Raw genomic sequence first — 25738 nt, 5'->3', positions numbered from 1 at the left:
TCTCATAAAATTTGACTAAAGAAATAGTAACTTTTGACACTCAAAAAGACAAAATATTACTCTGAAAAAGCATCACATGAAAAAGTTTAAACTTTGTGACATCTTGGGCAAAACATGTATTTTTATAATAAAGTAATCCAGAAGAAATACATTTGAAAACCTTACAACATAATATGTATCTCAAAGCAAAATAAGATTGTGAGAACCCTGCTACAGGACACAATCTCTGGAATTCAGCACTTCTAAGACTGATGTAGAGCATTACATCTCCTTTTCTGAGATGACAAAGCCACACTTCCCCCACCACAGGGGAGGAGCAGGGTGCAGAAGCGTACCTAGCAGCACACTGAGCGCAAGTGGAGAGGCTGCGGAGGCCTGGAGCCTTATAGACTCGCTTGGGTACCCTACCTGGGCCACAGACTCAAGGCCAGCTGCTTGAGGAGGAGCTGAAAAGGCATCTGAGATTCTAAAGGCTCCAGTCCTTAAAGGAACACATCCCTGTCTAGCTCCAAGAAGGAGACACTTCCTTCTGAAAGTGACCTTTATGATTTATTTTTGTTTTTGTTTTTGGAAGTGGGGAAGGAAGGAAGCTTTACTAAAAAAAGTTCACACAGTGGCTGCTTGAGAAATAATCATGGATACGGGGGAGAAAAAAAGGAGCGGTTCAGGCAAGAGCCAGAATCCCCAACTTGGTTAGGAAACCATCAGCTCCTGGCCCTGTGTGCTTGTGGGAACATCGCAAGCATCTGTTGACATGTTAATACAGCAAACACGATGGTACCTCTCTTAGCCCGATTTGGCAAAGCAGAGGTGTAGGGACCTGCAGGTTCAGAAGAGGGAACAGAGTAGTCAGGCTGCACAGAGTGAACAGCGGAAGCGCCAGTGGTGTTACTTACGTGCGTGGGGAAGGGCTGGAGTCTCGTCCTGCTCTCTTCGGGGCGGCTCGCTTCTCCCATTGGGAGATACGGTTTCTGACCTGATCCGGTCTCATACATGGACATGGGCCTACTGCCCCGGGCAGATGGACGTCTCTTTAAGGAAGAGTGGTTGGAAGTGTCTGTGTACTCAGAACCAGTTTGCACCTGATATATATTGGTTGTGGCCTGTTTCCTGAGGTTCGAATTTTCACTCTGGAGTGTTTGAAGCTGAAAGAAATGTTTGGCAGTGGGACTGTGTTTTTTTATAGCAAGCAGAAAAAGCAAACACCAAGTAAATGAATACAACTACCAGTTTTAAACAATAAGGACAGTAACAGCTAGCTGGGCTAAAAGTAAAAAGCCAGTACACACAAGGACCCTTTCTTCTGGATTGGGTGAGACATAGTCAACTCCCTTCATCACATAAACAAATTAAATAGCTTCATTTCTGAATCCAGAAAAGTTATGGTTTGGACTTCCTAAAAACAAAATGTCTAACCACTTAAAAATTTGTCATGGTGGGGCTGGGAAATGTTTGCAGGCAAGCTGTACTCTGGATTATTCTAAGGCTGTTTCAAGCAAGAGCTTGAGATCATTAAATCATCATTTAGGTCACTTGCTTTTCAGATGAGCCCCTAGCAATTTGCAAAGGCCAAAAATGACAGCAGACACCATGGAAGCAGCACAAAGATGACTAGGGTTGCTTTGCAAAGCAAGAAAGACAGTGAAGTTCAGCTTACGAAAAATCAGATCGGCTACTGCTTTCCAAAAAGCCAACAAGAAAAATTATAATCAACAAGTTTTTATTACATAATACTCTTGATATTCCAAACAACTCAGCACTTTGTTAAAAAAAAAAAAAAAAAAAAAAAGAGAGAGAGATAGAAACCAAATCATGGTACGTTTGCTATATTAACACATCACAAAGAGAACTGGAAACCTATTGATCTATGATCGACATCTTCGCATGGATGCTCCACGCAGCACGCTTGCTTCCGTCTGGTGAGTGATCATCTTTCGGCAAGGGCTGGAATATTTGGCCTTTCTCTCCTTTGGCTTTGTCACCCAAAAAACACGACCTCGGTGGTGTCAGCTTTGAACACGCTAATCTGCCTGGCACCACCCCATTTTAGGGACTGTCACTTGGAGGCCCTGAATGTTCCTTCCATTCCTCACATGCAGGCTGCTTCATGGTGCTGGATGGATTAGAGTTAAGGGGTCAGCAAGGAATCGTGTTACTCTTTGGCATCTGGCATTTTAAACACCATTAACTGCGTCCATTCTGCACAGGGTCCTTCCCTTCTGGTGCGCCTTCATCTTCCATGGGCATTTTATAAGCTGGGTGTGGTAATGAGTTCAGCTGTCTACTCTTTGACAGATACTGTAAAATCTGACCAAATTCCCCACCAGTGCCAAGGTTTAAGTCCACAAGCAACTGTCTGCACCAGAAGATCATTACTGTTTCAGTAGCAAACCCATTCAATGTTAGGAGTTACTTTCAATTATTTAGAGAGCACCAATCTGTGAAAAATACACCAATAGTAGTTGCTCCTCTTCATTAATTAGCATCTTTTCCAAGCAACTGTTAAATGTGAAAGATCAGATACAAATCATGCTCCTTTGTCAACTTGATGCATATTAAAAAAACTTTACCTAACTTTGAAATAAAATCAACACATCTTTGCTAAATAAACAAATTCCATATACTTTATATTAATCATGCCAAACCGCTGTGAAAGTGTGATTTACTGCCTCTTTCACAAAAAGACCACTCATTCTGTTTCCTTGAAGAGCAAGCCATTACAGAATGATAGACTGCTTTTATACCACAAAGGCTGGCAGGGTATAACTCATATCTGCAATTTCCTTTCCAGAGAAAGAACAGCTGCAAAGTGACAAAGCAGCCCTGAACGTTTCTACATTCCAGGATACAGACAGGCATGAAGTGCCTGTTGAAACTATTCATTAGAGAACCCAGAGCCTAGAGTGAAATGGTCAACGTTCAAAGACTGAGGCGTGTACCTGACACACGTCCCTCAATGGGGCACTGGTGCATCTGATCACATTTGTCTGTGTAAAAAGCCTCTGTGGCAGTTTTTTAGTTAAGGCCTTGAAATCTGAAACTTTATCCTAACACTTTTCATGCCTAGATTTTGTCTGAATGTGTTCTCATGAGCACAAGTTGCTGGTTTCAATTTCTAAAAATTTTGATACTCTGAATTTAGAGAGACAGTCTCAGATAAATTTTAATGATGTTTATCTTAATAAGAACCAGGCTACACTTTTTTGTTTGGAAGGAGTATAAGGGAAAATAAAAAGTTATAGACAATTCAATAGTTTCAAAAATCAAAAGCATTTCTTTTTTTTTTTTTTTTTGAGACGGAGTTTCGCTCTTGTTACCCAGGCTGGAGTGCAATGGCGCGATCTCGGCTCACCGCAACCTCCGCCTCCTGGGTTCAGGCAATTCTCCTGCCTCAGCCTCCTGAGTAGCTGGGATTACAGGCATGAGCCACCATGCCCAGCTAATTTTTTGTATTTTTAGTAGAGACAGGGTTTCACCATGTTGACCAGGATGGTCTCGATCTCTCGACCTCGTGATCCACCCGCTTCGGCCTCCCAAAGTGCTGGGATTACAGGCTTGAGCCACCGCGCCCGGCAAATCAAAAGCATTTCTAAGAACTGATGAGATAATCAATAAGCAATGGCAAATAATTTCACTTTGTATTTCTCAAAGAGGTTCAAGACATTTGCTTTCAGAGATATGAGGCTCTCTCTGGTGATTTCCAAAAATACCAAAAGAAGCATTATTAGATTTTAAAAGGTGATGTGCAGCAGATTGATTTATAGTGGCAAAATCAGCATGTTTCAGAAATAGTCACCTGGTCAAAATTACTAGTCCAATTAATGGGACAAACTATAATTCATTAAATAAAATATATTTCAAAGAAGGCATAGAAAGTGCAGGTCCTGCATGTTATGACAAAGGGGCTCTTGGTTTGTCTCATTTACAGTTGCACGGCAGTCCTAGACAGGGCTGGGAGACATAGAACAAGTCTGTTCATTTAAGGCTGACTAATCTTCAGGCATTCTTCATTCCCTGCTACTACAGGCTTTGGAGCCATTTATTTCAAAAAGTCTCAAAAATGCTCTAGAATTCAACATCAAAAGAATCCTAGGCCAAACCCCAGGCAAAAGTGCAAAGCAATTTCCTTCTCTAGTAAGTAGAGGGCATGGGCCCCTCTTTAGTTCTTCAACCTTCCTTTAGGAAGCAGCACTGAAAAGGGGCCAGGCACACATGGAGTATACCATGTCTTCAGGTCTTGAAAATGATTTGAAAACCTTACTTCTCAAATGACAGCCTAATATAGATTATATATTTCATTTTGTTTCTAGTTAAGGAAAGTGTCCAAATCTCATTTTAGAACTGAATGATGGGAGGATACCCACAAAGTCATGGGCAAAATTTGGAATTTTTTGAATTCCCTTCCTTAGCCTTCTCATAGAGTTGCATACACAATCCCTCTCCTACTAAAGGTATTCCTTGCTACCATCAGCCACACTCCTTTTAGGGATTAATATATTCATACAGGTCTGATCCTCTTGAAAGGTAATAAATGAAAAAATACTGAGCAAATGAGATTGTTTTATACCAGTGCGTATCTCCTGCTAGTACAAATGAAATGTTTTTTCTTATTTTTTGAGAACCTACTCTGTGGCAGGCCCTGCTGTAGGCTCTGGGGATAATACAAGTTAGTAGTAAAAACTGGTGAAAAATAAGGTGGGGATGTGGGATAGTGCTGCCAGGGTGGGGGCAGGGTTTGAATGCTGATAAACACATGTCCCTGCCCAGCGCTCTCATTGGCTCTGTCTCCACGGTGTGATCATTATTCCCTAGCAATGAAAAGAATCACATCCATGGAGTGCCATCCAGGTTTCCAGGAAGCACAGAATAGTGCAAGGGTTATTCTAATGGGCACAAATGCTTAAATAGAATGTTAGGTTTCTCCTACCTGGGGAACTTATTCTGGATATATTTCATTTCAAATATCCAAATACATCCTGCTTCAAAAAGACAACTTGGCCCAAAAGATTTGTAATAGACTGTTATGATAACAGTTTTTCTTCCCTCGGACCACATCACAGTGCCTGGGATTCTTCCTTATACTATGGGATTAAAGCGTCAACCGTCCTGGCATTTATTAACATGTTACCTTTTTCTGCATAATTCTCAGCTCGTCACTCAAGTTGTTATTCACCTTCATTAGCTGCTGTATCTTGGCCTCAGAAGCCACTAGAGCGTTTTTGACCTCCATAAATTCCTGTACAGTGACTGGTCCATCTGATAAATCTGAATCTAGGCTCTAAAAATAAATTGGGGAAAACGTTCACAATCTGAGACGACGAGAACATTAAAGTCTAACAGCTCAAGAATTTCAAATTCTGACCAAGCCAGCTGAATTGCAAAGTTGTCAAACCAAATCAAGGCCTCTGAGGGTCACTATCCTATTTAAAAAATTGGAAAGTCAGTATTTTCTAATGGAATAGGCAGTGGGGCTACACATCTGTGCTGACAATGAGTGTCTAAGGAGGTCTGTCCTGTCTTGTAAGCCTTTCTCTCGTTCACTCGTTTCGTTTTTATTAATTCTTTTATTAATTCATTCATTCCAACATTTTCACTGAATATTAGATAGTGTTCTAGGTGCTTGGGATATATCAGAAAAGACACAAAGATTCCTACTTCCATGGTGTTTATATCCCAACAGCATGATAGAGGAAAAAAATAAATATAAGTATATATATTGTATGATTGACGACGATGAGTGCTGTGGGAAAAGATAAGGCAGAGCAGGGCAGGGGACTGCATGTTAAGCGGGGAGCTGGGGTAAGCCTGTGAGTGGGTGAGAGGTGAGCAGAGCCCCGGGAAGTGAGGGGATCAGTCACATGGATCCAGAGGAAGAACATTCCAGCCTGCAGTGGAGCTCAGCTAGAGGGAGCAGGTGTGTGGGATGGAGCAGGCAGGAGGCCAGGCAGTTGACAGAGGGCCTGGTCACAGAGGGTCCTGGAATGACCTCGGCTCTCAATTAGTAAGCCAAGTGGCTTCCAAGAAGTCTGGGCAGAAGTATCCCCTGCATCTGCTAATGGGCGCCATCTTTCTCACAGTCATGTGGGCCAGAGAACTCTGAACACATCTTCTATAAGTCTGTCTCCCCATTTCAACCTTCTGACTTATTGCCAAGACTTTTCTATTCTACCTTCCCATTCATCCATTCTCAAATGATTGCCAAGCCCCCTCCATGGGTGAGTCCTGCGGATCAGCAGAGGGTGCACAGCCTGGGGCCCTGCCACCCTCTTGCTGGCTCACACTCTGGTGCCGAGGTCTCTCCCACCTGTACCATCCTAGCCTGGGTCCTGGGGTGGCCTGCATCAGCTCCTGTTTGGATCTCTCCCTCCATTCTCTAACCCACCAGAATAGTCCTCCCCAGACATGGCATCCTGGGCTCTGCACTGCCCACAAGGCCCATGCTCTTCCGTCTGGCGTCATACCCTTCTGGCTGCAGCTTCGAGTCCCATCCTTTTTAGGCTGTCCCTATGCATGACCAGCCTCCCCTTAGATGCCCTGATTTCACTTTCTTTCTGCCTCTTCCACATGCCCCAATCCCAAGCATCCCCTGAGGCACATCTTAAGGGCCGTCCCATGACACAGTCCTCCCTGATGCTCCCAGCCATAGGTTCTCTCTCTGCTCACTCCCTTAGCCTGTGTGTGCTTCATATGACACACATCACTTTGTGCCTCCTCCTGCAGTTCTCTCCTAAGCAGTGAGATCCTCACAGGAAAGGGTCGAGCCTCATTTAGGAGAGTAATATCCAGAGAAGTTACTCAGTAAACACTTGTGGAAAGAATATAACACACCAATCACTCCTCACAAGTTTTATAAAGTCTCAGCTGCAGCAGGGCTGTGATGCAGGGACAAGGACCCCTATTTTAAAACCATTTAACCTTGTTTCACCTTTGCTTGGCCTGAGCTAGTAGCAACCCAACCTCACTGCAGAGCAGCTTTGGCAGGGATAGCCCTCAGCTGATGCATGCATGCCCTTCTGTGGGACACACGGCCTCTCACCTTCTGCCGGTTTGCTTTGCTTGCAGTGGTTTCCAAGTCCGTGTCTTCATCTGATGCCACACTGTCATAGTCGGGCTGGTCGTTGTCTTGACTCTCAATGCTGTGCTGGTTATTGATTGTTCTCAGTATGAGCTCCACATTTTCTAATAATAAAAGCAAACAACTTTACTTCAGGCTTAAAACAATGCTTTTCTTCCAAAAGACTACCAAAAGGATTTCATTGGTTTAACCATTTAAATGACTTAAAGGACTTGAATGCTGTGGCTCTCTGTCTGTAATCCCAGCACTTTAGGAAGCCAAGGAGGATAACTACTTGAGGCTAGGAGTTTGAGACCTCCTAGGTAACATAATGAGACTCTATCCCTACAAAAAAAATTTTTAATTTTAGCCAGGCCTGGTGGTACACGCCTGTAGTCCCAGCTACTAGCTACTTGGGAGGCTGAGACAGGAGGATCGCTTGAGCCCAGGAGATTGAGGCTGCAGTTAACCATGATTGCACCACTGTACTCCAGCCTGGGCATCAGAGTGAGGCCCTGTCTCTAAAAGCAAAAACAAAGTAAACAAGGACTGAAAGAAAATGTTATATTCACACCAATATAGAGGTAACAGAAAACGTTTTCAACCAGGTGGACAGCTACATAGAGAGACTTCAGCATTCCTCTCATCTACCTGCCAAATATGAGCAAATTAAACAAATGGATTACGAAGAAACTGCTCAGATAAAGGAGGAAGGTTCCCAAGTTTCTAGAGATAGAACCTACCTTCAGGTCATGACAATAAGGCTGTAGGTAATGGAAGATAAAACTGTAATTTGATTAACACCTGTAACATGTTTACAAGGTAATGTCAATCAAAACAGAAAGCAAATTGTTAAACTGGAGCCCAGAACTGAGGCACTCAAAGAATAGGAACATTGGCATTTAGTCAGTCACCTGCATCTCAGTGAAAAGAGATAGAGGAGAATGAATAAAACGAATACACATGTGCATGTGAAAGGGAGTGTCTATTCCATAGGGGAGCAGGGATGATTCTACAGCCTCTAACACACTTTGAACAAAAGATTTCACAAACCACCCAAGTCTCCCTGATTTCTTTCAGGCAACTCAAACTAACCTCTAACTTCTGTTTCCCAGAGATGTTGAGGAAACAACGGATGGATGATAACTGAGTGATGAATTGTGGTTATTTAAAAGGAGTAGGTCCTAGCCTGGCATATCCCAGCACTTTGGGAGGCCAAGGCAGATGGATCACTTGAGGTCAGGAGTTTGAGATCAGCCTGGCCAACATGGCAAAACCTCATCTCTACTAAAAATACAAAATTTAGCCAGCATGGTGGTGCACATCTATAATCTCAGCTACTTGGAAGGCTGAGGCAGGAGAATCACTTGAGCCTGGCAGATGGAGGTTGCAGTGAGCCGAGATTGTGCCATTGCACTCCAACATAGGTGACAGAGCGAGAGTCTGTCTCAAAAAAAGAATAAAAATAAAAATTAAATAAATAATAGCTCCTATTTTAGCTTTCTAAATTAAAAGTTTAAAGCACATAAATATAATGATTACAGAAGTTATAGTCAATACAATTTAGAAACTAATGAACAAGTAAGATAATCACTTATAGCCGTTGTTATTTGTTGATCTATTTCTTTCTAGTTTTTTTTCTGAGTACTTATATCAATCCACACAGTCAATTCTTGTTATTCTTGGTAGTTATGCTCTAAAAAGTTGCTGTGAATTGGCCAATATTAAATTGGTGCTCCTGGGGAAAATAGAGAGTTAGGTTCCTAAGAGCCTCTGGTCACATTTTCATCAACTGATCAATACATAACCTTGTTCTATGTGTGTTTCTGTTTAAAGACACCTTATTTAACACATATTATTGATTCATTAATATTGAACTCATGGCTAACAGGACTATAAATCATGCCTGAATGATGCTTATTTAACAAACATTTTTCCATAGAGCATATCACAGCCTTCTTGCACTTAGAAACACTAGACATTGCTTCAGCCCTATGCTTGGAGGCCATTTTTTTTTTTTTTTTTTTTTTTTGAGATGGAGTCTCAGTCTGTCGCCCAGGCTGGAGTACAGCGGCATGATCTTGGCTCACTGCAACCTCCACCTTCTGAGTTCAAGCAATTCTCCTGCATCAGCCTCCAGAGCAGCTGGGGTTACAGGTGCATGCCACCATGCCCAGCTAATTTTTGTATTTTTAGCAGAGACAGAGTTTCATCATGTTGGCCAGGCTGGTCTCAAACTCCTGACCTCATGATCCACCTGCCTCGGCCTCCCAAAGTGCTAAGATTACAGGCATGAGCCACTATGTCTGACCTTTTTCTTTCTTTTTTTTTTTTTTGGAGATAGGGTCTCACTATGTCACCCAAGCTGAAGTGCACTAGCATAATCATAGCTCACTATAGTTTCTAACTCTTGAGCTGAAGTGATCCTCCTGCCTCAGCCTCCTGAGTATGTAGGACTACAGACATGTGCCAACACACCTAGATAATTTTTAGATTTTTTGGTAAAGATGGGGCCTTGCTATGTTGTCCAGGCTTGGACACTTTTGAGACAGTGTCACCCAGGCTAGAGTGTAGGCATGATCATGGCTCATTGCAGCCTCAACCTCCTGGGCTCAATAAATCCTGGGGCCATTTTTAAACAGTGAAATCACCAATGAAAAGCACACAAATGTGAATAGCATGGCACTAAATAGACCACTGACACTTGCTTATAACCTGAGTGCAGAAACAGGAAGTCAAGGAGTCTCCTCCCTGTTCAACCTCAGCTGTGAACATGTGCTTTTGGTGACTCAATTTTCTCGATGCTCTGGACATTTCTTAGAATAACCCTGAAAATGCTGTATTAGTTTTGAGGTTACAAATAAATTTTAGGAAGCAGATGAATTTGCAAATACGGAATGTGCACATAAGGATAAACTGTATATTTATACTTACAGGTGGTATCTCACTTGTACACATATATTTACATAAATATGTTTTCCATACAAAATTGGGGTTACACGAAACCTTTTAAAAACTTTATTACAAGGCTGGGCACAGTGCTTCACACCTGTAATCCCAGCACTTTGGGAGGCTGAGGCAGGCAGATCACCTGAGGTCGGGAGTTCGAGACCAGCCTGATCAAATGAAGAAACCCCATCTCTACTAAACATACAAAATTAGTTGGGCGTGGTGGTGCATGCCTGAAATCCCAGCTACTTGGGAGGCTGAGGTGGGAGAATCATTTGTACCCAGGAGGCGGAGGTTGTGGTGAGCCAAGATTGAGCCATTGCACTCCAGCCTGGGCAACAAGAGCGAAACTTCGTCTCAAAAACAAAACAACTTCATTATTTGGTCTCCTGGGGATGGCCAGGCACGGTGGCTCAGGCCTGTAATCTTGGCCAGGCACAGTGGCTCATGCCTGTAGTCTCAGCACTTTGGGAGGCCACGGCGGGCAGATCGCTTGAGGCCAGGAATTTGAGAATTGCCTGGCCAACATGGAGAAACCCCATCTCTATTAAAAAAATACAAAAATTAGCTGAGGCACAAGAATCACTTGAGTCTGGGTGGCAGACGTTGCAGTGAGCCAAGATCATGCCACTACACTCTAGCCTGGGTGACAGAGTAAGACTCTGTCTCAAAAAAAAAGAAAAAAAAAAAAATCAAACTTTATTACTTTATCTCATATAATTACTATTATAGTATAGATGTTTGTTCCCTCCAAATCTCATGTTGAAATGTGATCCACAATGTTGGAGGGGAGGCCTAAAGGGAGGTGTTTGAGTCATGGGGGTGGATCCTTCATAATGCTCCTCCCTTGGTAGTCAGCATAAGCCATCGCGCCCAGGCCATTTTAAGACTTTAAACTTATGCAAAGACTCTTTTCTCTGTGCCTTCACCAAAATCTAATAAACCTTTTCAGAACTTCCTTATTCCTGGTTGAACAGATAAAATCAAATTCTTGAATAGGCAAGAAGAATGAATGAGTTGTTATCAGTTAATGATTATTGTCTTTGGAGAATGTGATATTGACTGAAAACTTTTTTTTTTTTTTGAGACGGAGTTTTGCTCTTGTTACCCAGGCTGGAGTGCAATGGCGCAATCTCGGCTCACCGCAACCTTCACCTCCTGGGTTCAGGCAATTCTCCTGCCTCAGCTTCCTGAGTAGCTGGGATTACAGGCACGTGCCACCATGCCCAGCTAATTTTTTGTATTTTTAGTAGAGACGGGGTTTTACCATGTTGACCAGGATGGTCTCGATCTCTTGACCTCGTGATCCACCCGCCTCGGCCTCCCAAAGTGCTGGGATTACAGGCTTGAGCCACCGCGCCCGGCCGTGAAAACTTAATTTTTATGGTACATATTTCTTTTGCTTAAATGATTTACAATGAAAAATATCTAATTTCTATAATTTAAAAAAACCAGTATGGATGCAGTAACAGGGCTGAGGAGGAAGGACATTCCTAAGCATGCAGACAGGACCTGGGCTACTGAATGAGACTCAACAGGGCACCTGTGAAACAGATGTTCAGGGCTTTCCTTATAATTGTGTATCACAGTAATTCTCACTGAAGACACTTAAAAGTTTACAACAACAAATTTTAATTACGTTGAACTCAGTTTTGTAGGTAAGCAACAGCAGATATTATATGGTTTCAATCAAGAAGAGTTTATTTTCTTGTGTCCTGTAAACAAGATCTAAGTCAGACTTTTGGGTTAATTTCAGGATGCAATTTTATAGGAAAGGTAAATGACCCAAAATAAGACAGAGATCATATATAAGATAAATACGAGTAGCAGTTAGTAACTCTGAAATATTTTTAATTCACCAGGGCTCAGACAGGCAAACTATTTATCACAATATGCTACCAATACAACTTATAGGGGTAGGGGTTGATGGGAGGGAACCTAGAGGACAGGTCATAGGTGCAGTAAACCACCATGGCACATGTATACCTATGTAACAAGCCTGCACATTCTGCACATGTATCCTGGAACTTAACAAACAGAAAAACAAAAACTTACAGAACTTTAAGCTGTCATGTTGATGACTACTTTAATTAGTTTACAACTTTGAATTTAACACGTGAGTCCAATTTAGAAGGCCAAAAATGCAAATGTTTAGAGGTTTGAGCAGTTACCTTTTGAACCCGAGAGAGAACTGCCCTGCTGTCTCCTCTTGGCGTCACTGAGAATGTCAATGACCAGTGTGGCAAACTCATGGGCGTTGAACCGAGCTAACTTCTGTCTGCCCTAAAGGTGGGAAAATAATTAGAAATATTCCCCAGTGTAAAAATACATACATAAATAGTCACATAAAACTAGTCAGACTATTGACAGACTTCTGCAAAGACCTTCTTCTGGCATTATCAAAGTACAATTAATCCCGGCCATAATCAAACCAAGTCAATGCTTGTTTTTCCGTGTGAACAGTTTAAAACCATTTATATAAGAGAACTCCATAACATTTAAGTTCTCACAATGCATATCTATTTTGGTAAGCAAAAATAAAATGGTTCTACTGAATGTTTTTCTTCTATTATTGATTCAGTTTGGAAGTAGACCCAGTAATGAGAAATTAATTTTGAGGGGAATTTTTAAATTAATTTTGAGGGTGCAGTGGCTCATGCCTATAATCCCAGCACTTTGGGAGGCTGAGGTGGGAGGATCACTTGAGATCAGGAGTTTGTACACAAATTAGCCAGGCTTGGTGATGGGTGCCTGTAATCCCAGCTACTCAGGGAGGGTGAGTCAGGAGAATAACTTGGGTCCGGGAGGTAGAGGTTGCAGTGAGCTGAGATGGCACCACAGCACTCTAGCCTGGAAGACAGAGCAAGACTCCACCTCAGCCTCCCAAAGTGCTGGGATTACAGGCTTGAGCCACCACGCCTGGCTGTGTAGCCTGTTTTTAATGCTCTGTTATTATATATAGCAGTGCTTTGATGAAAATCACTGTGTATAAATCTATTTTTATTAGAGCTATTCTAAAATGAGAAATTCCCATGTAAAAGGATGTACTTCATTTTGAGGCTTCGGAAACTGGTAAACAAATTGCTTTTCTAACATCTACAGCAATTTAAAGTCCTATCTGTTGCAAGAGAAAGCCCATCTTACCGTATCCTTACCAGCTTGGAGTATCCTTTATTACATATTTTATTAATCTGACTGATAAAACTTGCACTAATGCCTTTAGGTTGCTTTCTTAGATCACTGCCAAGGTTAAACATTTCTTTTTTTTTTTTTTTTTTTTTGAGATGGAGTTTCACTCTTGTTACCCAGGCTGGAGTGCAATGGCGCGATCTCAGCTCACCGCAACCTCCACCTCCTGGGTTCAGGCAATTCTCCTGCCTCAGCCTCCTGAGTAGCTGGGATTACAGGCACGTGCCACCATGCCCAGCTAATTTTTTGTATTTTTAGTAGAGACGGGGTTTCACCATGTTGACCAGGATTGTCTCGATCTCTTGACCTCGTGATCCACCTGCCTCGGCCTCCCAAAGTGCTGGGATTACAGGCTTGAGCCACCGCGCCCAGCTAAACATTTCTTTACACTTATAAACCATTTAGATTTCTTCTGTGAATTGTTTCATATTCTTTCCCAGTCATTTATTTATATTCTATTGTTTTCTTTATATTCTATTGTTTTCTTATCATTTTGGGGGTTGTGTGTGTATATATGCATAAAGGATATTACATTTTAATAAATCAAAAAATTTAGAATACTTGTCCTGGGAATATGAAGTATCATGACATCAGCCATTCCCCAACTACTATTCCTAGTTACTTTCCAAACTGAGCCACTTGCCTGGTTCCGTGTTGATGAGTACTCAGGATTGACCGGAAGAAAGGGGACGACCGTTGTCTCGGTTACCAGGGCGCTGTGGTTTTGTGTGGCAAGCCAGACTAGCCAGAGGAAAGAACAGAAACAAACCTCATCACACCTGTGTGCCGCTGCTCCTGGGAGGTATAGCTCACGCATTACGAGGGGAAGCACTCTGAAGCCAACACACGCAAAGGCAAACGCTGACATTCGCACCATCAGGACAGCAGAAATTGGGCTAGTAAAACACTGAGGCTAGCAGCTCTTCACTGCCCACTGATAACAGAAGCTTATTAGATAAAGCCACGTCAAGTCACCTGCATCCGTCTCTCGCCTGTCAACTTCATCGTACACATCCATGGCAAGTTCTTCAAACAAATGATTACTTAGCTGAAAGTAAAAAATATCAGGGACACAAGGGACAACAATTAACACCAGGAGGACAAGAGGGAACTGCGACTCAGTCACCCCTTTATTGCCTACATCTTATCCAAAGCCAGCACTTGGTACATACCCACTGTTAAACTGACATAACATTTTCAAAATCGTACAGAGCCTCTAGAAATGTCTGCCAGCCACAGAAATCTCACTACTTTATGACACAGGACCGCTGCTATTCAGGAGCTAAGCGGCATCTAAAGTGCATCATCTCAGAAGCAGGTTCTAGTTCTCTACTCTTCTTGTATTATCTCCCTGTAAGCCTCCTTCTGCACTTACGAGTGCTTGTCAGTGCCCCAAAGTGTAATGGATTCTATACCCTTGCAAAACATCCAGGCGCAGTACTGCAGACCTGTAATCCCATCACTTTGGGAGGCTTCAGCAGGCCGATTGCTTAAGCCCAGGAGTTCGAGACCAGCCTGGGCAACATGGTGAAAACCCAACACTACAAAAAATACAAAAATTAGCTAGGCGTGGAGGTGCATGATTGTAATGTCAGCTATTCAGGAGGCTGAGGTGGGAGGATCACTTCAGCCCAGGAGGTCAAGGTAGGTGGATCACCTGAGGTCAGGAGTTCAAGACTAGTCTGGCCAACATGGTGAAACCCTGTCTCTGCTAAAAACACAAAAACTAGTGGGGTGTGGTGGCGCATGCCTGTAAACCCAGCTACTCAGGAGGCTGAGGCAGAATTGCTTGAACCCGGGAGGCAGAGGTTGCACTGAGCCAAGCTTGCGCCACCATATTCCAGGCTGGGTGACAGAGTAAGACCCTATCTCAAAAAAAAAAAAAAAAAAAAAAAAAAAAAAAAAAAAAAAGTGAAAAACATGCTATTTGAAAAGGATAAAATGTGCCTGTGCACAAAAACATGACCCAGACCTCAGCTGAGTTTCTTTGCTCTCTTTCTCAGGAGCAGTCCTACTGCTTAGTCTTCAAAAGGAAGCTTCCTAACAAAGCACAGCCTGACTCTTCAGCACACAACAACCACCTCAAGGCCTGCAGTGCCTCCCTGGGCACATGGAGGATAATCGAGGTCTTCCTGGCCCAGATGAGGCTGAGCCCCTACTGGGGTGGCTCCGGCTCTCTCTGCACTTTTCTGCCTCATGAAACACCTTGACACATGGTAGCTGTGATCCTTAAACTGACTGACATCTGCTTTGGAAGGGCAGATGCTGAATCTGTTCCATTCTCTATTGGGTTCCTTACATCTACACATGGTACCTCACACTTTAAGAGGGGCCAGAAAAGAGGCACTGACTGGCCAGAAGGTATTTAATGCAGCAATTTAAAATGCTGGCTACAGGTTGGGTGTGGTGGCTCATGCCTATAATCCCAACACTTCGGGAGGCAGAGACAGGAAGATCACTGGAGCCTGGGAGTTCAAGGCTGCAGTGAAGCAGTGAACCGTGATGGCACCACTGCACTCCAGCCTGGGTGACAGAAAGAGACTTTGTCTCAAAAAAAAAAAAAAAAAGAAAAAGAAAAACAAAACAAGTGCTGGTTACAGAGAACTCATAGGAACATGTTAAAACAGGTAAATTTTATTATTGAGTCAAAAAAGCCTGGTTATAAATGTCTATAATTATAATTGAGTTCCAGTTTTTAAAAAAGATATGCATCTAAAGTAAGAACTGAAAGAAATATACCAAAATATTGAGCCTGACTCCATTAAGAGTATAGCAATTGAGGATGGTCCCCACCCTGCCCCACTTCTCCATTTTCCAAATCTTCCCAAATGTGGTCGCACTATAATTAAAAACAAACTCCGGGAGCCTGTTGCTAGATAAGATGATGAAGGATTGGGAGCTTGAACTTGCTTCATAAATATCCAGTTTTTTCTTCTATGAGACTACAAGCTAATGTTATTATTACTAGCAACAACTACAATGGCCAATTGCTGATTAAGGGCTTACATTCCAGGCACTGTGCTAATAGTCTTGTACTTCATACTTATAACACCTCTATGAAAACAGGAACCACTATTGTCCCATTTTGCAGACAAGGAAACTGAGGCAGAGAAGATAGCAGCTTGCCTAAAGTCCCAAAGCTAGGAAGTGATGGACCTGAGATACAAGTTCACATCTTTCAAAATGCTAACATTAGGCCGGGCGCAGTGGCTCACACCTGTAATCCTAGCACTTTGGGAGGCCGAGGTGGGTGGATCACCTGAGGTCAGGAGTTCAAGACCAGCCTGGCCATCATGGTGAAACCCCATCTTTAAAAAAAAAAATGCTAACATTTACTCATTCAAGGAACACATTAGCTTTTATTATATTTCTCTTAGCTTTTCATCAGGAGGGAGGAAGGAAAAGAGAAAGGAAAGAAAGGATGGAGGGAGGAAGAGAGGGAGGGACAGGAGAAAGACACTGGAGGATAAACACTGACCTGGCACTGATAAGACAGTCACCTGTGAGAAGGAGACCACAGGGTGAGGGTCAACAAGTAATGGTGGCAGCCCACCCTGAGCAATTCTGGTCAGCAGCCCCTGCAGCATCCTTATCTCCCTTTTTTGTGAGAGGACACCAAGGCACAGAGAGGCTAGGAAGCTTGGCAGGGCCGAGATACATACTGACCAGTCTGACCCAGAGCCCCAGCTCTTTAGAGCTACACAGACTCTGTTCCAGGTCTTATTTCATGCCTGCCACATGGTAGAGATATTACAGGCATAATCTCAGCTTTCATGCAGCTTCCAGTGAAGCAAAGGTAGGATAGTCAAAGAAAACGTGGGTTTTTATCTAGATTTATTTATAATAAAATTTACTTACAGATTGTGAGTAATTAAAAGGAAATCACACAATATTTAGTGCTATCTGACTCCAAAGCTTATCATCTTGATCATCTTAGTCTACAATTTTTTTAAGGCAATAAAACACATAGACACATAAAACTGTAGATACAGAACACAGAGACACCAAACAAATTGCATAAAACACATTTATTTCATAATACAGTTAAATACTAGTAAGGATAAATTCATTTTATGTAATATTTAATACTGAGTATTATATGAAGTTTTGATAAAAAGAATTCTGTGAAAACAGAAATGAGGAGAAAGTCATAAATGAGGGAAGCTGCAATGTCAGTCAGGTTTTGGGAAAGCCACTACCTACACTGGTCAATTTCAGGAAGAGGACATGAATGTGGAGCTCATGGCCTCAGGGCGCGTTCACACACACACACACACACACACACACACACACACACACAGAGAGAGAGAGAAAGGGAGAGAGAGAAAGAGAGAGAGAGAGAGAGAGAGAGAGAGAACCAGATGTAGGGCAATCTCTGAAAGGTGAGAGTTGAATGATGCCCTTACAGGTACAAAAAGAAGTTAAGGATCTTGGTTCTGCTCCAAAGACCAATGGGAACAGCTGAGGAGTGTAGTTTGGTGGTTAAGGTGGTGAGAAGTACCCTGGTCAGGCTTCATGTGAGAGGACCAGACAAAGAGACGTCAATCCCACAGAAGTAGATTTCCCAGGGCCTTGGCAGAGGCTGAGGTGGACAGTCAAGAAAAAAGACATAGGCTGAAGGGAAGCTGTGGCCTGCAGAGCCGGCAAACTCTGAGCACACATTGGGAAAGACCACCAGCTTTTAACAGCAGAAATTTAAAAAGCGCTGATGAATGGCATGGGATGGGAAAGAGGGTTACAGTATGGCTGGATCCAAATGGCAATGAGTGAATCTATGGGACTCATTCCAGTATCAGCATTTACCACACTCTAGAACCCTACGTGGCTAAGGTAAGTCACCCCAAGAACGTGTGCCCTACTTACTCATAATGCTGAGAGGAACTAGGGAACTCTCCTGAGGAGAACAACTGCCTAATGCTAAAGGTGCCGTCTGCGTTTCTTATATGATAGAGAAAAATGAGATAATCTGAAGCAGAGCTGATTCATTGAACATACTGAACTTAGAAGTCCTTGTGGTCATCACTGCTGTATACTCAGTGGTCTGCTTCTAATTTAACAAATAAAATATGAAACAAAGTCATCAGGTGCAATAGGTAACCTGCACTGAGAGTGGGTATCAGCAGGGTGCACTGATTCTCATACTGGAGAAAACCAGTACAGAGAGGTACTCACAGACTGAAGTTTCTTCTTAGCAGCTTTTGCCAATTCAGACAAATCCAGGCTGCTGGGAAAATATACAAAGCTAATAAGCAAATAAATAAAGCCAGGTTTGTGAACTCTGTAAAAGTTTAAGACACTCAAGAAATAAAAATATTAATTACAGTTCATGGACCATGTTAGAACCAAGCATTCTACAGCCTGATAGAGCCAGTGAGAAGCTCTGAACAGAACAATCTGGTGAAAGTAACTCCTAGAAATACCACAATCATATAAACGTTAAAGAGAAAAAAAAAAATTGTCCACCAACTAAACAACAACAGCTATTGCCAAGTTACCTTCCAGGCACTTATGTGAGGAGTCACAATTTTTGAAGTATTAAAAAAGAAAAGCATGATATAAGAAAATACGCTGGGTGTGGTGGCTCATGCCTGTAATCCCAGCACTTTGGGAGGCCGAGGCAGGCTGATCACGAGGTCAGGGGTTTGAGACCAGCCTGGTCAACATGGTGAAACCCCACCTCTACTAAAAATACAAAAATTAGTTGGGTGTTGTGGCATGTGCCTGTAGTCCCAGCTACTCCGGAGGCTGAGGCAGGAGAATCACTTGAACCCCTGAGGCAGAGGTTGCAGTGAGCCTAGACTGCACCACTGTACTCCAGCCTGGGCGACAGAGCAAGACTCTGTCTCAAAAAAAAAAAAAAAAAAAAAAAAAAAAGAAAATACAAGGCCAGGTGCAGTGGCTTGTACCTGTATGAGCACTTTGGGAGGCCAAGGCAGGTTGGATTGCTTGAGCCCAGGAGTTTGAGATTGGCCTGGGTAACATAGCAATAACCTGTCTCTACCAAAGCAAAAAACCAAAAAACAAAAAGGGAAGATATAAAAGATCAGGATGGCAAGATTATATCTGGAATAGCAGTTAGTCATTTCAAACCTTTTGACAGTTTCTGTGCAAAGGTAACTTGCAAAATAAGGGTTTAAGGTTCATTCCTGTAGCAATGAACTCATCTGCTCTTATAGACCAGGGGTCAGTAAATTATGGCTTTCTTTTTGTTCAGTTGAGCTAGGAATAGTTGTTACATTTTAAAATGATTGAGGGGCAAAAAGAAAGAATAGTATTTCATAACATGAAAATTATGTGAAATTCAAATTTCAGTGTCCAGAAATAAAATTTTATTGGAATACACACACTCATTCATCTACAGAGTGTCCACAGATGCTTTCATCTACGACAGCAAAGTTAAGCTGTTGCAAAAGAGGCCATATTGCCCACAAAGCCTAAAATTTTTATTATTTGGCCCCTGAGAAGAAAAGTTTGCCAACCCCTGTCACAGATAAAGAATATAATCTGCATTGGAATCGAATCATTTTCTATGTGCAAAGAAAAAAAAAGAAAAAAAGAATATAATCTCCTATAATACAGAAGTATTCTGTAAATATAATCTATAGGCACATAAATACTGGCTAAAACAGTGACAATATCACTGGCTTCAATTTTCCTATTAGTCAAATTGCTACTTGTGCACTTTGAAACTTAAGTTTTATATGGTGGTTTACTTACAGCCGTCTTATTTCCAAATGGTATAGCCATAAAAGAGAAAAATGTATGGGCTTTGTTAAACACAAAATATAACATACTTAAACATAATATAGCCAAGGAAATATTAGCGATAGACAAAACAACTGGTATTTCAAGGGTCTTACCTGTCTGCCATTTGAGGTATTATAAAGTGCTGTCCATTTTTGTGATCTGAAACAGAAACCAAGTCAAAGTTTTGTTCACAGAAGTATTAAGATCTGTAAAGGAACATCACCATTATTTTCTGAAACTAAGTTTTACAATTAGTATTTTTGTATAATTACGAGTCATGTCGGAGAAAACAAGCTGCTAGACTGGCTACACATTCCTGAAGACCCACCCAGTAGCAAGACTCATAGCCTTGTTTCTTTCTGTTACAAAGATCCAAGCATCATTTAGCAGAAACCTATGCTCACCCCAATCCTTAAGATTAGTTTGCCCTCAGTGTAACTGATGATCTTTGGTCATGGAAAGTGTGCTGAGGGAGCTCAATCAGCTCAGAGCAGGCTTTCATTAGCCCACTGTGTGGGACAGTGGATGAACTCTGGGCCTCGCTCAAATGAATCTATTAGTACAAAACAGTCAGGGCTGGGGCAGGTGGCCTTTGCAGATCCAGAAAGGAACTCCATCTGCAAGGAAGCTTACTGACTCAGCCCTAATCTAGCTTCTGGAGGATACTGATCCATGTGCCAATGAATAAAGCCACTATCAGCATTCCTATGCGGGTTTTTCTGTCAACATAAGTCTATCTTTATTCTGGGTAAAAAACCCAGGAGTAGAAATGCTGGGTTGTATAATAAATGTATCTTTAACTTGGTAAGAAATTGCCAGACTTTTCCCCTCGAGTAGCGCTATCACTTTGTTTTCCAAATGGCAATGTGTGAGATTATAGCTGCTTCCTGTCTTCCTTAGTACCTGTACTGTGAGTTTTGTTTTTGTTTTTGAAAGTTTAATCATTCTAACAGGTATGCTATGACATCTCATTGTGCTAATGACTAATCATGCTATGCTTGTCTTCATGTGATTTTTTTTTTTTTTTTTGCCATCCCATATCTTGTCTTTGCCCAGTTTTTATTGGGCTGTTTTCTTACTGTTGAGTTTTAATTTTAATATTTATTTATTTATTGACAGAGTCTCACTCTGCCCCCCACAGCTGGAGTGCAGTAGTGTGGATCTCTGCTCACTGGCAACCTTCACCTGCTGGGTTCAAGTGATTCTCATGTCTCAGGCACCCAAGTAGTTACAACTACAGGTGTGTGTTGTTACCCCCAGCTAAATTTTTTATATTTTTAGTAGAAACAGGGTTTTGCCATGTTGCCCAGCATGGTCTCAAACTTCTAGGCTCAAGAAATCCACCCACCTAGGCCTTCCAAAGTGCTGAGATTACAGGTGTAAGCCATCATATCCAGCCTGAGTTTTAAAAATTATTTAAATATTCTGAATATGAGTCATTTGCTGGATATGTGATGTCCAAATACCTGTATTTTCTCAGTCTGTGTCTGGTCTTTTCACTTTCTTAACTGTAGTTTTCTCAGAACAAAAATGTTTCTTTTTTTTGAGATAGAGTTTCACTCTTGTTGCATAGGCTAAAGTGCAATGGTGCAATCTTAGCTCACTGCAACCTCTGCCTCCCAGGTTCAAGCGATTCTCTTGCCTCAGCCTCTCAAATAGCTGAGATTACAGGCATGCACCACCATGCCCGGTTAACTTTTTGTATTTCATAAGAGACAGGGTTTCACCGTGTTGGTCAGGCTGGTCTTGAAGTCCTGACCTCAGGTGATCCACCCACCTTGGTCTCCCAAAGTGATGGGATTACAAGTGTGAGCCACCGTACCTGGCCAAATATTTTCAATTTTGATGAAGTATAATTTATCAATATTTTCTTTTATGGATTCTGCTTTTGGTATCACATCTAAGAGTTTTTGGGGGTTTTTTTCCCCTTGCAGAGGCAAGGTCTTGCTCTATTGCCCAGGCTGGAGTGCAGTGGTGAGGTCATAGCTCACTGCAGCCTTGACTTTGTGGGCTCAAGTGATCCTCCTACCTCGGCCTCCAAAAGTGCTAGGATTACAGGCATGAGCCACCATACTCAGCTGATAGTTAACAGCTTTAATCCAAGACCACAAAGATTTTCTCTTATGTTTTCTTTTCTTTTTCTTTTTTTTTTTTTTTTGAGACAGAGTCTTGCTCTGTCACCCAAGCTGGAGTGCAGTGGTGTGATCTCGGCTTACTGTAACCTCCCTGTCTTGGGTTCAACCGATTCTCTTGCCTTAGCTTCCTGAGTAGCTGGGACTACAGGTGTGCACTACTACACCTGGCCAATTTTTTTATTTTTTAGTAGAAATGGGGTTTTACTATGTTGGCCAGGCTGCTCTCAAACTCCTGACCGCAGGTGATCTACCCACCTCGGCCTTCCAGAGTGCTGGGATTACAGGTGTGAGCCACCATGCCTAGCCCTCTTACGTTTTCTTCTAGAAGTTTTACAGTGTCAGGTTTTACATTTGGATCTATGATCTTTTCTAGTTTTTGGATAAGGTGTGAGGTTTAGGTTGAAGTTCACTTTCCTGCACATGGATGTCCAGTTGTCCCAATGCATTAAAAAGACAATCCTTCCTCCACTGAATTGATTACCACCTTTGCACTTTTGACAAAAATAAATTGAACATATTTGTGTGGGTGTATCTCTGGATTCTCTATACTGTTTCAATGACCTAAATGTCTGTCTCTTCATTGGCATCACAGTCTTGAGAACTGTAGTTTCACAGCAAGTCCGAAAAATTGGGTGGTGTACTTCCTCCCACATTATTCTCCTGCAAAATTGTCTTGGCTATTCTAGTTCTTTCACATTTCCATTTGAATTTTAAATTATTATTATTATTAATATTTTTGGAGATAGGGTCTTACTCTGTCGCCCAGGCTAGAGTGCAGTGGCATGATCATGGCTCACTGCAGCCTCAACCTCTCGGGCTCAGGTGATCTTCCCACCTCAGCCTCTTGAGTAGGTAAGACTACACGCATGTACCACCACACATAGCTAATTTATTATTTGTAGACATGCGGTCTTGCCTGCTGTCCAGGCTAGTCTCGAACTCCTGGGCTCAAGTGGTCTTCCTGCTTTGGTCCCCCAAAGTGCTAGGATTACAGGCATAGGCCACTATACCTGATCTCCATTTGAATTTTAGAATCAGTATGTCTATGTCTATGAAAAATCCTCAATTCAAGTAAATGTATACGTTTATTAATTTGTGGAGAATAAACATGTTACTGAGTCTTCCTATCAATAAACCCAGTATATCTCTCCATTTACTCAGGTCTTCATTAATTTCTTTCATCAGCATTTTTTGGGATATAGGCCCTACATGTATTGTGTATTTCGTTAGATTTATACCTAAGTATTTAATTTTGAGGGTTTTTTTTTTTTTTTTTTTTTTTTTGAGATGGGAGTCTCGCTCTGTCACTCAGCCTGGAATGCAATGACGAGATCTCAGGCTCACTGCAACCTCCGCCTCCCAGGTTCAAGCAATTCTCCTGACTCAGTCTCCCAAGTAGCTAGGACTACCGGCATCTGCCACCATGACCAGCTAATTTTTCTAAGTTTAGTAGAGACAGGGCTTCCCCATCATGGCCAGGCTGGTATTGAACTCCTGAACTCAAATGATCCACCCGCTTCAGCCTCCCAAAGTGCTGAGATTGTAGGTGTGAGCCATCATGCCTGGCCAATTTGGAGCTTTTTTCTTAGTGGTATTGTTTCTCTAGATTCAGTTTCCAATTGTTCACTGCTATTCTAAAGAAATATGATGGATTTTTGGCCGGGCGCAGTGGCTCATGCCTGTAATCCCAACACTTTGGGAGGCTGGTGGATCACCTGAGGTCAGGAGTTCAAGACTAGCCTGGCCAACATGGAGAAACCCCATCTCTACTAAAAATACAAAAAAATTAGCCAGGTGTGGTGGCACATGCCTGTGATCCCAGCTACTCAGGAGGCTGAGGCAAGAGAATTGCTTGAACCCAGCAGGCGGAGGTTGCGGTAAGCCGAGATCGCGCCATTGCACTCCAGCCTGGGTAACGAGAGCGAAACTCCGTCTCAAAAAAAAAAAATGTTGTATTTTTGGCTGTGGACCATGTATTCCTGCAATCTTGTTTAACGCAAGGTTCTCGAAACCTTTCTATAGGTTTCTTGTGATTTTCTGCATAGAAATCAACTCATTTGAATGGGGACGGTTTGACTTCTTCCTTTTCAATCTGTATGCCTTTTATTTATTTTTCTTGCCTCTTGGCACTGGTTAGGATTTTCAGTGTGATGTAGAAGAGGAATGGTAAGAGTGGACACCCTAGTCTTTCTCCCAATCTGAGAGTAAACACAGTCTTTCATCATTAAATAGATACTCTGTATCAGGTCAAGAAAGCCTTATCTATTCCTAGTTTGCTAAGATTTTTAAAAAACTGAATGGATGTTGAAGTTTGTTGAATGCTGCTTCTGCATCGACTAATATTATATACTTTTTCTTTTTTATTGTTAATGTGACAGATTACAATAACTGATTTTCTTTCTTTCTTTCCTTTTTTTTTTTTTTTTTTTTTTTTGAGATACTGTCTTGCTTTGTCATCCAGCCTGGAGTGCAATGGTGTGATCTCAGCTCACTGCAACCTCCACTTCCTGGGTTCTAAGCGGTTCTCCTGCCTCAGCCTCCCGAGTAGCTGGGATTACAGGTACACAACACCACGCCAAGCTAATTTTGTATTTTTAGTAGAGATGGGGTTTCACCATGTTGGCCAGGCTGGTCTTGAACTCCTAACCTCAGGTGATCTACCCACCTTGGCCTCCCAAAGTGCTGGGATTACAGGCATGAGCCACTGTGCCCGGCCTGATTTTTCCTTTCTTTCTTTTTTTACTGGAGACAGAGCCTTGTTCTGTTCCTCAGGATAGTGTACAGTAGTGTAATCTCAGCTCACTGCAACCTTTGCCTCCCGGGTTCAGGCAATTCTCCTGCCTCAGTAGCTGGGATTATAGGCACCTGCCAACATGGCTGGTTAATTTTTGAATTTTTAGTAGAGATGGGGTTTCACCATGTTGGCCAGGATGGTCTTGATCTCCTGACCTCGTGATCTGCCTGCATCAGCCTCCCAAAGAGCTGGGATTACAGGTGTGAGCCACCGCACCTGGCCTCTGATTTTTTAATATTGAATTAATCTTGCCTACCTGGAAATCTCACTTGGCTATGTTGTATTTCTCTCTCTTTTATTTTTTTGAAACAGGGCCTCAAGAAAAAACAAAAAAAAACTCGAGTACAGTGGTGTGAACATGGCTCACTGCAGCCTCGACCTCCTGGGCTCAAGCAATCCTCTCGCCTCAGCCTCCAGAGTAACTGGGACTACAGGTGCACGCCATCATGCCAGGTTAATTTTCTGTTGTTGCAGTTTCGTAGATGGAGTCTTGCTATGTTGTCCAACCTGGTCTCAAACTCTTGGCCTCAAGTGATCATCCCACTTTAGCCTTTCAAAGTGTTGGGATTACCACTGTGAGCCACAATACCTGGTCTGTATTATCATTATTTTTTCTTTTTCTTTTTCTTTTTTTTTAAGACAGAGTCTCTCTCTCTCTCTCTCGCCCAGGCTGGAGGGCAGTGGCACGATCTTGGCTCACTGCAACCTCTGCCTCCCGGGTTCAAGCGATTCTTCTGCCTCAGGCTCCCAAGTAGCTGGGACTACAGGCGCACGCCACCAGGCCTGGCTAAGTTTTTGTATTTACTACTAGTAGAGACGGGGTTTCACCATGTTAGCAAGGATGATCTCAATCTCCTGACCTTGTGATCT

The 25738-nt window shown here is 42.3% G+C and overlaps 1 protein-coding gene across 11 annotated transcripts in view; it reads right to left on the bottom strand.

The window, feature by feature from the left end:
* Positions 1 to 25738, bottom strand: part of GIT2 (GIT ArfGAP 2) — a 71296-nt gene that overhangs the window by 18150 nt on the left and 27408 nt on the right. For 2 of the 11 annotated variants that reach the window (XM_039471796.2, XM_039471800.2), the window contains exons 8-15: positions 20053 to 20098; positions 18365 to 18416; positions 14168 to 14240; positions 13836 to 13933; positions 12175 to 12286; positions 7037 to 7179; positions 5129 to 5278; positions 897 to 1145 (exon numbers count right to left, since the gene is read on the bottom strand). In XM_039471796.2, the coding sequence (XP_039327730.1) occupies positions 897 to 1145; positions 5129 to 5278; positions 7037 to 7179; positions 12175 to 12286; positions 13836 to 13933; positions 14168 to 14240; positions 18365 to 18416; positions 20053 to 20098 (923 nt within the window). Of the gene's footprint in view, positions 1 to 896; positions 1146 to 1703; positions 2500 to 5128; positions 5279 to 7036; positions 7180 to 12174; positions 12287 to 13835; positions 13934 to 14167; positions 14241 to 18364; positions 18417 to 20052; positions 20099 to 25738 lie in introns of those variants that run through there. The other 9 variants (XM_074402260.1, XM_074402261.1, XM_074402259.1 and 6 more) reach the window with 7 other exon arrangements.

This window comes from Saimiri boliviensis, chromosome 7 (assembly GCF_048565385.1).
Source record: "Saimiri boliviensis isolate mSaiBol1 chromosome 7, mSaiBol1.pri, whole genome shotgun sequence".
NCBI classification, from domain to species: Eukaryota; Metazoa; Chordata; class Mammalia; order Primates; family Cebidae; genus Saimiri; species Saimiri boliviensis.
The sequence above is the reverse complement of the archived record's forward strand: the minus strand, read 5'-3'. Positions and strand labels throughout refer to the sequence as shown.